Here is a 13,930-nt window from a genome sequence, read left to right as displayed (position 1 = left end):
TTCTCCGTAGGTCATTTCGCAAAAATGCACTCCACATGCTGCCAAACTGTTAACTAGTGCGCCTTGAAATATGCAACCATGACAATTTTCGCAACTGATGCATTAAGAAATATTTTCTGCACCCTATGGTGAACGATGTAGAGAATACAAAGGTGTCGCCCTCCACAGAGTTGCTACTTTGTTCTTGGCGAATTTACGAGAATCGGCTGTTTTTAGTGGCGTTAACACAGAAAATAAACAAACATTTGTGTGCAAGTTACTTGCTCATAAATATCCAATGAATATTTTGAGTTTTAAATTAACAAAACAAACAAAGAGTTTAAAACAAATAAAGTAACGAGTGTTAAACTGTGATGGCTCGAAAGATAATATGGACTCCAAATGCAGTTTGTCTTTATTTTCACACGCTTTCACTTATTTTTCCTCTTTCATTCTTTTGTTTTGATTCTGTACTGATGTCACGGCCTTGGATCGCGCAATATTGTATTCTAGGATTCTTGGTGTTTCACTTTGTTGATAGTGTTACCAGTGCACCAGAATACCGATTACGGGGAACGTTAATCACTTTTGGCAATGTAATATTTAAAATATTTCAAATATTATGCAGAATAGACTTTTAAGACGAATTTTAATAGGCCTATCAAACTATGCCTAGGCAAAAACAAGTTTCTACACCTCAAAAGCCTATTATAATTTATTTAGAGAATCGAAATGTTTCTATTCATAAAATAGCACATCAAAGACTAATACTTACACTTTCATAAGAGCTGAGTATGGCGAGTTTTCAAAAAAACGACCGTGCATTTCTTATCAATTAGTAGAGGTACGACCACTCTTTTAAGAAAAAAACCTTCAAGGTTCGAGTAGCAGAAACTTAAACAGATTTACAGAAGTCGTTTTTGTTAAATATTTCGACCGCCACACTTTCTGCAATAGTTTGGAAAAAAGGAATATCAAACAATTCAAGAAATTCATGAAAAAATTGCTACTGTGAAGTCTTCGGCCTATATTAAATACGAGGTGTGTTCAAAAAATAAGCGGAAGCTTTCAAATTTCGCGGGCTACGTACATTCGACTTTCGATTATTATTATATTTTATGTTGGTACACTCATCTCGAAGATAAGTTCATGGTTTTAGCAATATGGCATGTTTAATTTATTTGTGAGAGGCATAAATAAGGCAAGTGTTTTCCGTGTTCGGCGATTTTCTGCTATCGAAAAAAATGGATCAAAGAAGTTGCATCAAACTTTGTGAGAAAAATGAAATTAAGTGCTTAAAAAACTTAAAATGTTGACAGTGACATACGGTGAGAGTACTCTGAGTCGAACAAATGTTTACAAGTGATGTCACCTTTTCACAGAATGTTGAGAAGATGTGAAGAGCCTTCAAAAGTTTAGATAATATTTCCATCCATTTATCGAATCGCGTTCAAAAAGAGATGGTTGTTGTTATAACAGCACAAAATATTCTCCGTAAATTGTTGGGGGAATGCTGCTGAAGAGACGGCCATTGGTTGTTGTTGCTGTTGTTGTAGCAGTGATACAAGCTTTGTCAGAATAGTGTGTATCACCGGTTATCTTCGTCTAACTCATCTAAAGGTAGACCAGGAAACATGCTGTTTTGACAGGTTGGGTCCAGAGGGAGAGGGGTGTGTGAAAAGGTGGTTAGTGTCGTGCGGCGTGCCTTCACATGCCGGACACAAGTAGGAGTTTAACCTGCTATAATATCTAGAACGTAATTGTGCCAGTGTTACGCGGGTCTCGCGGGGAAGCTGGAGCTCTACATCTGCTGTAGGTGGTGGTTGGACTCCGATTGCGGTAATCGGAGGTCGGGAGCATAGGAAGGTGGTGACGGTATCCCGATGAATGTCGTATATTGTCTGTCTATACACATTTCTCTTCGTTTTGTCCTGGATCTCGTCGGCGTAATTGAGGAGGTGTCTCCTGACGTGCCTGGGAGGCGGCTCTGGCTTAAGCAGGTGTCTACAAGGCTAAAACCTTCGGTAGCATCCTAACAAGAACCACTTGCTGAACAGTTTGTTGTGCTCAATTACAGGAAGCATCTCCTTGGTCGAGTCGTTCCCATAACATATGTACGTATAGAGCCCACTGACTAAAATAAGAAGATAATGCTTATTGATTCATCTTTAATAAATTTTATAAAATTCCTTTATTAACAAACTTTCGGAGATACTCTTAAGAGTATTTAGGACAGGATACAATTTTTTTTTATTTACAAATATGCTCAAGTGGTGCTTTTCTTAGTTTTGTGAAGGTTTCATATGAAATGGCAGCAACATTGAAGGGTAACTATTGCAGCAACAATGTCATAATGCCCCCCCATACAACTCATATAAGCCTTCACATTTCCATGCACATGCATGTTTGCCATTATTGTTCCTACATAGCAACAACCACTTCCGTTCTTTATGCTCATGTGCACTTTATTGGCATTGCAAGTGGGCTTCCTTCCCTATTCGATGGCCTACACATTACGAGGGCACCTTATTGTACGAGCAGTAGCCGGATGGCACACGAGTACACGCACGCACTCATTACTCGCTTTCGATATACATACATACATACATAATTTGCATTTTATTTCAACATAAAGGGTGTTTTTTGTAGAGGTTAGGTTTTCAAGATGAAATAAAACGTATATAATTTAATGTTATGGCCAAGAATTTAGCTTTATTATAAAGATAAGGGTTTGCCATTATGTTTTAAAAATGATTTCGGGCAAGTGGCCGCCGCGGCTGGCTCGAATAAATTCCAGCCGAGAGGCCCAATTTTCGACCACTTTTTGCAGCAATTGGGGCCGTATGTCAGCAATAACGCGCCGAATATTCTCTTCCAAGACGTCAATCGTCTCGGGCTTATCTGCGTAGACAAGCGACTTCACATAGCCCCACAAGAAATAGTCGCACGATCTTGGAGGCAACGCCACAGGTCCACGGCGCGAGATAATGCGCTCACCAAAAGTTTCCTTCAATAAATCGATTGTTGCGTTGGCTGTATGGCATGTAGCGCCGTCTTGTTGGAACCAAAGGTCGTCCACATCAACATCGTCCAATTCAGGCACGAAAAAGTCATTAATCATGGCTCTATAGCGCTCTCCATTGACTGTAACATTATGGCCGGCTTCATTTTTAAAGAAATATGGACCAATGATTCCCTCTGCCCATAGAGCACACCAAACAGTGACTTTTTGAGGATGTAACGGCGTCTCAGCAATGGCTTGTGGATTATGTTCACTCCAAATGCGACAATTTTGCTTATTGACATACCCATTCAAAATTTTCTCGTGATGCGTCGCGCGAACCGAACCATTATTTTCGTAATAAATTTGCATGATTTGCAAACGTTGTTCAGGTGTAAGTCTATTCATTATGAAATGGCAAACCAAACTGAGCATAAATCAAGTGACAGCTGACAAAAAGACCATCTACGAAAAAAGTAGTGCCAACTTGAAAACCTAACCTCTAAAAAAAAAAAACCCTTTACATACATACATAGGATGTATAACGAAATGAGTAATAAAATTTCTAACAGAAACTTAACTTAGAAGAAAATCGCTAACAGTCTCATTTTCACCCGAAAACATACCTTTTTTCAAAAGTCTGCCACTTTGTTATTTTTCAAAACAATTTCCCCATTATAGCACCTGCCAGAATGACAAGCCTACAGAATAATAATCAGTTTAACTTTTTCGTTTCAGATGTCTTGAAGAGCCAAAATCCTGTTGACAAGCCACCTATTTTTTTTTTTAAGACACTTACTTTGGTGCCACACTACTACAAGAACTTTGTAAAAAAACTGTTTTTGCATACTATTTGATATCAATAATAACATACTATAAAATCAAAACGATCCCATTTTATTTTCTCAAAAAAAAAAAAAAATCCTAATGAGTATTTGATCTTAAGTCATATTAAATGAGAGTTTTGTCTCAGTACTCCAGTTATTTCTCTCCAGGCAGGAGAATTGCCTATAAATATAAAATATAATCAAAGAGAGTTATACTTCCACAAGCTTTCAAACTACGGGAACAGCATTGGATTTTTTTCAGTCTTGTATGTATATACTTTATATTGAATCTTTCCACAGAAACTTACAAAAGGTATCGAATATTTGGCGTGCTTTCTTGCGTTATTGGTGATTTCTGTTATACGGCAACCAGAGCTTAACATTATTTATTTATTTATTTAACAAACGCCAATCGGCAATATACATACAAATAAAAAGAGGGTACAGAAACAGAATTTATAGAGGGCTGGTTAGTAATACAATGATAAAGAAAATGGGCCAGACGGTTCTTGAGAAAAATCTATAGGATGATATTTTTGGCATTTCGCAGAAAAGTATCGTAGGTTCCACCATAGAAGTCGAGAACACCATGAAGTGAGTTGACACTGATGGCTATTCTATTGCACGGGCCGTGATAGACGTAGCTTTTGTAAGTAGCGACTGTTTTCAGTAGACGACTATTCCTAAGAGTGAGACCAGCCGGGGCAAGCTCGAAGGAGCTGCGTACTTCCGGGGCATCAATAATACCATTTACCATTTTATAGAAGAACGCCAGATCAGTTATGCGTCGGCGAGCCCGCAGACTGTTGATGTTGTACCGAATGTAGATATCTTCTGTAGTTGAAGCGGTTGATGATGAATGTCGGAAGGCTAAGGTCTTGCAGAGCTTACGCTGCACTCTTTCAAGTCTAGTAATGCCTGCTTCAGTGTATGGAGACCAGATTATGGATCCGTACTCCAGTATTGGAAGAACTTGAGTTTTGAAAAGACAAATCAGGGAGTAGGGATTCTTGAAGTCCTTACTATTCCTAGTTATAAAACCGAGTATCTTAAAAGCTCTCTGAGTTATTCCGTCTATATGCTTGTGGAAAGTTAGTTTTGTGTCAATCGTGACACCGAGGTCTTTGATGTCATCCACCTCCCTTATTTTATCACCATTGAGTGTGTACACTGCAGGTAAGGGAGTGCGCGATCTCGAGAAGCACATCACAGCACACTTTTTAAAGTTGAGATCCAGTTTGTTCCTTGCACACCAGCCAGAGAGATTATCGACGTCCTGTTGTAGTAGATGACTATCCAGCACACTAGTGATTGATCGATAAACTTTAAGATCGTCTGCAAAGAGTAGGTATTCCGAGTTGAAGTCGTTACCAATATCATTCACGAATATGCTGAAAAGAATCGGACCGAGGTGAGAACCTTGCGGAACACCCGAGTTAGCCACATATTCATCGGATAGGTGGCCATCCACTTTGACCTGCAGGTGCCTACCAGCTAGATATGACCTAAGCCAGTCTAACGCTTTGCCGCAGATTCCATATTTCCTGAGCTTGTATAGCAAGATGTCATGGTCAACTCGATCGAACGCTTTTCTGAAGTCAGTATAGATGCTATGAACACAGGTGTTGGTATTCAGTGAGTTCAGTAGATAGTTGGTGTAGGCGAAAAGGTTAGTTGACGTTGAACGGCTACTAATAAAACCATGCTGTCTTGTGGTAATGATTGGATCAAAAGCAGCAGAGAGTTTTGGTAGGATCAGCTTTTCAAAAAGTTTAGCCAAGGCCGACTGAATGCAGATTGGCCGATAATTCGTGACTGTATTCTTTGGACCTTCTTTATGAATGGGGCTGATGTACGAGAGTTTCCAGTCTGTAGGAAAAACACCACACTGCAGAGACGATTGGAAAATGTGTGTCAGCGGTTCACAGAGGCCATTGGCGCAGTTCTTAAGAAAGGCATTCGGTAGGCCATCAGGTCCCGCACCTTTACTAGGATCTACGGAGTTCAGTTGCTTGAAGACATTGTCAAAGGTAACCTCAAAGTCATTTAGGTTTACCGATTGCGTGTAAGGGTGTGAGTGTGCTAGGGTTACGCTATCGTCAGACACCGGTGCATATATGCTTTTAAAGAACTGTGCAAATAAGTTACTGATCTCTACGCCACTTGATGCTGATTGATTATCCCAGACCATGGATGCTGGAATGTCACTGTTTCCTCGCTTCTTATCCTTGATATACTTCCAGAACGCCTTGGTATCACCTTTCAGTGACCCTTCTACCCTATCAACATACGCATTATAACACTTGTTGCAGAGATTTTTGCACTCTTGCCTCAGGTTACTAAAGAGTGTGTAGTTTCGCCTGGTTTTCTGTTTTTTATACTGTGCGTGCGCTGCTTTTTTCAGGATGATTTTCTCAGTTAATTCCCTAGAAAACCAAGGGGGAGATCTACTGGGTTTGCTGAAGTAAACCGGCACGAATTGGGTAACACCTTCCTGAATAATGTTGTAGAGCCAACGCAGTTTATCATCAACAGATTTTTGCTGGTATAAATCTGTCCAATTGGTTCTCATAAAAAAGACATTCAAGCTGACATAGTCCGCCTTCTTGAAAGCATAGTTAGGGATACCGACCGGTGTTAAGCTAGGCTGGAAGTTGAGCTGACAGGCTAGGGCCGGGTGATACTTGTCCTCAGGAACCAGAGCAACAGTTCCATACGGGATTGTGTCAGTGTTGCTGAAGCAATAGTCGAGTAAGTTTCCCTGCTCATTGAATACACGATTGCATTGCTTGCATCCGGATGTAGAGTAGCTGTCGTATAACAATCTCGTGCATTCATTTCTGGGTGAGCTACTTGCCATGTTGAAGTCACCAAGGACCAATAGACTGGCATTCTGGAAGCTATCGGAAAGAAAAGAAATAGCAGATAAGTGCGTGTGATAGGCTTCGTACGTGGTATGTGGCGGTATATAGACACAGCCTAAAATAAGATTGCCATTGTTAATCTTAATTTTAATAAAGAGTTCCTCAATATTGTTTTCCTTGATTTGAATCGATTCTACTTGAATGTGCCGTTTTGTAGCTATGAGCACACCTCCACCACGCTGACAACCACTCGTTGCCTGGTTACGATCTCTGCGATAGATGTTGTAAGTGGGGTCCAGTACTTCACCGTCATGTATAGCGGGCTGTAGCCAGGTTTCGGTGATGCAGATGATATCGTAGTGACTAATTGACGTGGCTTTGAGAAATTCACAGAGTTTTGTGCGTAGACCGCGAACATTCTGGTAGTAGACGGTGAGATTTGTCACTTTCCTCCTCCTCTCTGATCGAACGAAAATTCTTTGTTACTATTTTCGGTATGCCATTCACATATTTTATTGTCTTGCTCAAATCACCATTCTTCTCAAGGGAGGCAAGGTCAGAGCGTAAGCTCTTCAGATATTCCTGCTGTGTTGGAGTGAGATCCGGTTTGAAAGATATCGTGGTGTTACCATCAGCTGGCTTACCTTTGAGTAAGGTGATTGCATCCGTTGCAGTTGGGGTCACTACAAGTAGTGGACGGGAACGACCTGGTGTGTGTCGTCCCAGTCTACGAAGTTTTAGGCCAGTTGAGTCACAAGATAACTCTGGTGGCAGGATAGATGACAGACTTGATCTATCATCCTCCAACCGCTCCTTTCCAGTTGCTTTAGATGATTCAGGGACGTTGAACGCAATGACATTAGCCTCGCGGCGTTTACGTTCGCTCAGCTCTACGAAAACTGCTTCATTGGATGCCGGTAAGCTCACATGGGAGTTAATCTTATTCTCGACTAACGTTAACCTGTCATCAATTTTTGAGCATTTATTGGAGAGGTTAACATTTTGTTGGGACAGCTTACTAACCTCTGCTCTGATGTCTACCAGATTGCTTGTAATTTCGGACCTAAAGGCCTCAAATTTTTGCTCATACTGCTTGGTGAAACGCACAAAGTGTTTATCCAGCAGACTATCGAGATTGCCCATCGGATCCCGTTTGTCGTCCTCCTCTAATAGATCGTCGAACGTGCGGACGCTAACCTCACTTTCGCACGGATAGCAATGCCAGGCTGCTTCACCTTTCTTAATACGGTTTGCCAGATTCCTAAAATCAGCGGTTGAGAGATTGGTACATTTATGATGAAACCAGAGACGACAATCTGTGCATTGAATACTAGATGTTCCCTCGCGGACAATTACAGAGCACTTGCCACAGTATGCCACTTCTACGTTTAACTTTTTTGGTCCCATAATTACAGGAACAGAGTGTAGAAGAATAGATGCAGGTGTTAGTTACGACAGGTAGCACACAGAATCACATTAATTACAGAGTTGCGGATAATACTGCACAATTTATCAATTATTTATAATAAAAACACTGAGTAGCCGAAAACACGTGTTTACACGTCAGCAAACGAAGATTTGTGAGATTTAAACTAAAAAAACGAATGCCGAATGCTTCAGATCATTATCACGCTGAAACCAGAAATCAACCCCAATCTCCAACTGTTGAAAGCTTTGCATCATGCTAGTCTTTAAAATATTTAAATAAGAAAATTGATCTATTGTTGACTCTACAAAAACAAGTTTGCCAACTCCTTGCGCCGCCATACATCCGCAGACCATCACACCTCACCCGCCATGCTTCACAATTGGTACAAGATTTTCTTTTTCGAGCGCAGTGCCTACCACTCTTACGCCACACTAGTTTTCTTCCTTTCATGCCAAATATGCAATATTTACTTTCATTCGAAAATAAAACACGTTCCCAAAATTCTGAAGCTTGTTAACATATTCATTTACAAAATCCATGCGTTTTTTTCTGTTGGTTTCGGATATGTACGGTTTTCTACGTGCTACACGACCGCGATACCCATCTTTTTTAAGTATTTTACGTACAGTATCGTCGTGCACATGCTTGCTAAAGGAATTTGAAATGTTTTTACACATTTGAGAAGCCGAGGATTATTTTTCACTGATTGCAATACGATTCGTTTCTCACGTATCGTCAGCTTGCTTGAACCAGTTGTATTGCAAGTGTGTACGACATACTGCACAGAAGAGTGACTTCTTCTTATGATTTGCCCAATTTTGCAGAAAGATTTGCCTTCATTTCTAAGTTACAGGATAATTTTTCTCTCGTCAACACTAATTTCCTTAGTTTTGAGGGTCATCACTATTTCTTATACATAAAAAGTTAAAAATAACTACAAAGTAATGTAGTCACAGCAAAATCAATTACAAACTAAAATAAAACCGTTATTGGGTATGAATATGCCACTGCGTATAGAAACTTTTTCTGCTTCGATGAAGTGAAGTTTTTTGTTTTTGTTTTGGAAAATTTAATTATTAAAGATGTACAGTACTATCTCGATAATCCGGACACGCGGTAGTCCGGTCACATCTATAATCCGGACAACTGCATAATTCGGACAGTTTAACATTTTTTACTCTATAATCCGGACATTTTTCAAATTTGCTTCGCAATATGTACATACATATGTATTTTAATTTTTAGTTTGCTTTGTGAGTTTTTCGTAAAATAGCGGTACTTTAACAACAATATATGTATACGAAATGCAACAACATAATTAAATCACGCGTTGTGTTTATTCTTTAGTGACAAACTGAATTGAGTGGACATTATTATTATGAGCAGTGGAAAATTTAATAAAAGGGCTCATAAAACCCTTACTCTTCAGAAAAAATGTGAAATTTTAGATCTCCTTGATAAAGGAAAATCATTAAGATGGTTTGAAACAGAATTTGGTGTCAACAAATCTACTGTTTTTGACATAAAAAAGAAACGTGATGCCATTAGAAAATTCGCGACTAAATGTGAAATGAAATAGTACATACTATATTAAATAAAAAAAATGTTTGATTATGTACAGATGTACATATTATTATGTAAGTATGAAATTAAAAAATATTGAAAAAAATTTAATAAAACTATTTATGTACATACATATATCTGAATTGCGTTATGTTCATTTCAAAAAAACAACGTTTAGTTGAAAAACAAAAATCATCTATAATCCGGGCACCCCCATAATCCGGACGACCCCTAACATTAAGGGTGTCCGGATTATCGAGATAGTACTGTACTTAGAAAAAAATGTACAGAAATTGTAGAATAATTACTGACTAAACATTTCTCATAAAAGTTTAAAATGTTTTAGTTTTTTTTATAATGATTTTCCTAAAATGCTGCTTTCATTTCTTTGTGTCCGGATACTTTTTCTGGCAAGTGTATGTAAGTTAGTGATAACAAATTAAAGTTCCATTAAAATAAATATGTATATATGTACATATTCTCAGAAGACCTATGTTAATTGAAGTATGAATTTTGGATATTGTCTTTGCCATATCTTTCCATTTTGTGTTTCGAGACATGAACAAACTTAATGCTCTCGTTTACCCAGCAAGTTAGTATTACCTGCTAACTTTTTAGCAAAATTATTAATTTCTATGAGCATTTTTTATTTTATTTTATTTAGAATTTGCTCCAGAATTTTTCCAAGAGGACATCACGTATTTATTAAGTAGCTCAAGATGGCCTTCAATTATTGCTTCATGTTGTATTATATTATTACGCTAGGGCACATTGAACGGAGCAGATTGCAGAAACCGCTGCTTTCATTATCACACTTTGAAAAAAGAAACTTATTTTAGTTTGTCAACAATTGGTAGGCTTTAAGAAAACTATCCTAGAGTTACGTCAATTGTAAGGATACTCTCCATTTGCCAGTAGTGAAGACACTTGAAGTCCGCGCTACTAATTAACATGAAACAATCTACTCTACTCTACAAAGACTGAAGAGGTGGTCCGCAAATTGTCTGTGTGGTCAACATTCTTTAGTAAGAATTCGAATTCAAATGTCTGCTGGCCAAAACTAAAGCATCACCCTTACAGGATTTCTCGTAAGTCCTAATAGTTCAATAAAAATTACGTGGTTGCATATTTTTGTAACAGCTTTTTCTTATTAATTCGGTACTAATAAAACATAACCAACCACTTCATTTTTGAGAACTATGGATGTTTTAAATTTTAGTAAAAGTGTTGAATATTTTTTAATTAATATTTATTTTATTAAATTATTTCACCATCTGAATGCAGAAAATTTCACAAACAACACACGAATAATCGCATAAGTATGACGTCACGCACACAGCATTCTGTCAAATTCACTGCGAGCGGAACAACGATACCGTGATGGTCACTACCTTTATATTTTGTACACCTTGGTGAAAAAATGTGTACGAGTACTTTGAGATACAAAAAACCTTACATAGCATTTAACAAGCGGTCGACGGGTCGGAGATAAACTAAGACCGAAAGTGGAGACTACAAATACAGTATAAACTTATGTGCGGTGACAGTTTACTCAATACGTCATCATCATGGTAATTTAATTTTCCGCTTTGCACAGGTTCAACAAATAAAATGAACGTGGCAACCGTATTCGTAATCGTAAACAAACAAATATCAACAAATTCGAATTGACGTCCACAGCTGATTTCCGCAATTCGCCTGAGTTACTCTCAGCATGAGAGAGAGTCACCGTTGGAAAAAGAAATAGAAAACACAACAATTCACTTCATTGGCACGCAGCGAAATCTAAATGTAGTGGGCGAATTAAGAGAAGACGAAAACATATGTTCTGTTTAAACGGCAAACTGCTTGGCCAATTGCAGTTTTTTGTTTATATTTTCAAGTTATATAATTTAATGTAAGATTACACATAATAATGAATAAACAGCAGTGTAATTTTTTTTCATTAATATTTCATAAAATTATGCATAACTAGCGCACTTACCAAACACAAAAATTAAACGATATTCCAACATAACTGCTTTAAAAATTGCACAAACATATTCGATGAACTTTGGAAAATTTCCGTAGCTTATAAACACGCAGTGCTCCACCTCCGGTATGGATTAAACGAACGCTAATGTATGGAGCTTATATCACTGCAGCGTTAAGCTGATACCTTGTAATTAATATTAATTTTTTAGGCCACAAGGGATTTTTTTTTTAATTATTCTATGTATTCAAATCACAAATATATAAGGCGCTCTTTTTTACACTGCAGGAATTGCAAAAACTAATGAACACAACGTAATTGCCAACAGAATCTTCCTTTAAACTTGAACTCAAATTATTGGCAAATTAGTATGAATATGCAAAGCGTTTTTGAATATTTAAATTGGAAAAATTGGTTTTCCGTTAACTCAAGTCGTTATATTTGGGAAGCAAATGAACAGCGCTCAAAATCACTTTCAAATGATACTTTTTTGTTTTTTCTTGATACTGAGTGGCGCTCTAATAACGTTTGTTATTATTTTGGTTCAAATGTTTCTTTTTCTTTATTCCAATTAACTACTCTCTTGCAATGCACAGCTGTTCTCTGCAGCTGTTTATGGTTTGTTGCTTTGTTTTCCTTTTTTCTTGCTATTTCGTTGTTGCTGTAGCTGCTGCTGCTAAACATCAAACACAAAAATGGTGGCGAACGTAGGCGAATATGAGAAAAGAAATGAAAATTGCAGCACATCGATTTTTCACAGTCGATTTACCGAAAATTGCATTAATAGTCAAATATCTATAATGAAGGCAATATAGATGTTTCCTTAAAAAGAAAAATATTACATTGCCATTGCCCGTAATTATGCTGCCCCGTGCATCGATGCATACCGGTTTGCCAGCACGGCCAATTGACCGAAACTTCTTTTCGATTGGGTTTTCTTTAAATTATTCTAAACCGATTTTTACTGTAAATAGCGGCTAAACAACTTTACATTATTTCACTTAATAACTTTCTAACGGCTTTCTTTTTGAATTCCATGTATATTATTTAGGTTCTCTTCGGCACTGCAAAGCAATTTACACACCCGATTCTATAGTGCCAAGTTGGCATTCATTTATTATTATTGTAAATTTGCAATTGATGAAAGCAAGGCTACGACAAATCAATAAATGTTTTAATATAAAAAGAATATGTACATCTAATCAGCCCACAATGGCTTAATGACTTAAACGAATCGCAGTGAGGTCGGGCTACTTTTCCACTGACCTAACTCAAACTCTAACAACTTATTCACAACTGCACACAATTTATCCTGCAATCTATAGTTCTTTTGACGTTATTGTATTATTGTAAATTTTATTTATTTGCCGTTTAAACACATTTGACCACTTTCCTAACGCCCGACCGACCGACGTCACTTCCAATATCTATGCCACCAGCAAATCTTCTCAATTCGGTTGCAGCCAATTGCAGCCGGCGAACTATGGTATGCAAAAATCAATTCAATCTGTACTGGCAATGCCTTTAAGAAGGAGTAAAGGTAAGGTGAGAAACTAGATTTTTACAAAGTTGCCATATTTATTTAGAACTTTAATAAAAAAAAAAATGTTATATTTTAGGGATAAAATATTCAATCTTATCATGAGCTTCGCCCAGAAAATAAATCACGGGGAATTTTCTCATTGGACCGAAAGGAGTATATGTATTAGGTATTTATCCGAAATAAATTCACTTCGAATTATTTGTATATAAGAATATCAACTCTGATAGCTACTTGAAAAGCTGCAAATTATTAAAAGTACGTTCACATATGCATTAATTACCAATAAATCCACAAAATTAATCTAATCGTCACATGTAGCAGATAACCTGCAAAATTGACAATCAGCTGTTAATACTATTGTGAAAGGTTTAATTTGAAATGAATAATGAAATTATATTGGTAGAATATTTCGGTGTTTTCGGTTTGTTTAAGGGGTTACATGGGTTTCGTCGGGTAAAAAAGGCCTATTTTCAATATTTTTTTCTAAGTAAAAAATTATTTATTTAATTCAAACTTTTTTCTGTCTTATAGATACAAATTTAAAGAATAATTTCTGAAATTTAAAAAAAAAATAATTAAAACTCCTCCATTGTGACGTCATTTCCGGGGACCCCTCGAAAAAAGGTGCATCCGCGTTGTCAGCATTTCATCAAAATTGCATCAAATTTGATTAACATTTTTTTTTTTTTTAAATAGTTGTAATTAAGGAAAAAAAAATTCTTCGTCCAAGCACAAGTTGTATCTCGAACACC

The 13,930-nt window shown here is 37.4% G+C and overlaps 2 protein-coding genes across 3 annotated transcripts in view; both read right to left on the bottom strand.

Annotated features, from left to right (window-relative positions):
• Nucleotides 1-13,061, bottom strand: part of LOC128868709 (protein Atossa) — a 251,576-nt gene extending 238,515 nt beyond the window's left edge. The window contains exons 1-2 of one of the 2 annotated variants that reach the window (XM_054111130.1): nt 12,902-13,061; nt 11,648-12,311 (exon numbers count right to left, since the gene is read on the bottom strand). The gene's annotated coding sequence lies outside the window, so the exon portion shown is untranslated. Of the gene's footprint in view, nt 1-11,647 lie in introns of both variants that reach the window. The other variant, XM_054111129.1, reaches the window with a different exon arrangement.
• LOC128867078 (uncharacterized) lies at nt 7,486-8,078 on the bottom strand. Its single transcript, XM_054108174.1, has 2 exons — nt 7,695-8,078; nt 7,486-7,632 (listed from the first exon to the last, which is right to left on the bottom strand). The coding sequence occupies exons 1-2, from the start codon at nt 8,076-8,078 to the stop codon at nt 7,612-7,614; spliced, it is 405 nt and encodes a 134-aa protein (XP_053964149.1). The 3' UTR covers nt 7,486-7,611.
• Nucleotides 13,062-13,930: the final 869 nt, after the last annotated feature.

This window comes from Anastrepha ludens, chromosome 6 (genome assembly GCF_028408465.1).
Source record: "Anastrepha ludens isolate Willacy chromosome 6, idAnaLude1.1, whole genome shotgun sequence".
In the NCBI taxonomy this organism is placed as follows: domain Eukaryota; kingdom Metazoa; phylum Arthropoda; class Insecta; order Diptera; family Tephritidae; genus Anastrepha; species Anastrepha ludens.
Note: the sequence above shows the minus strand (reverse complement) of the source record. Positions and strands in the feature narration are given on the sequence as shown.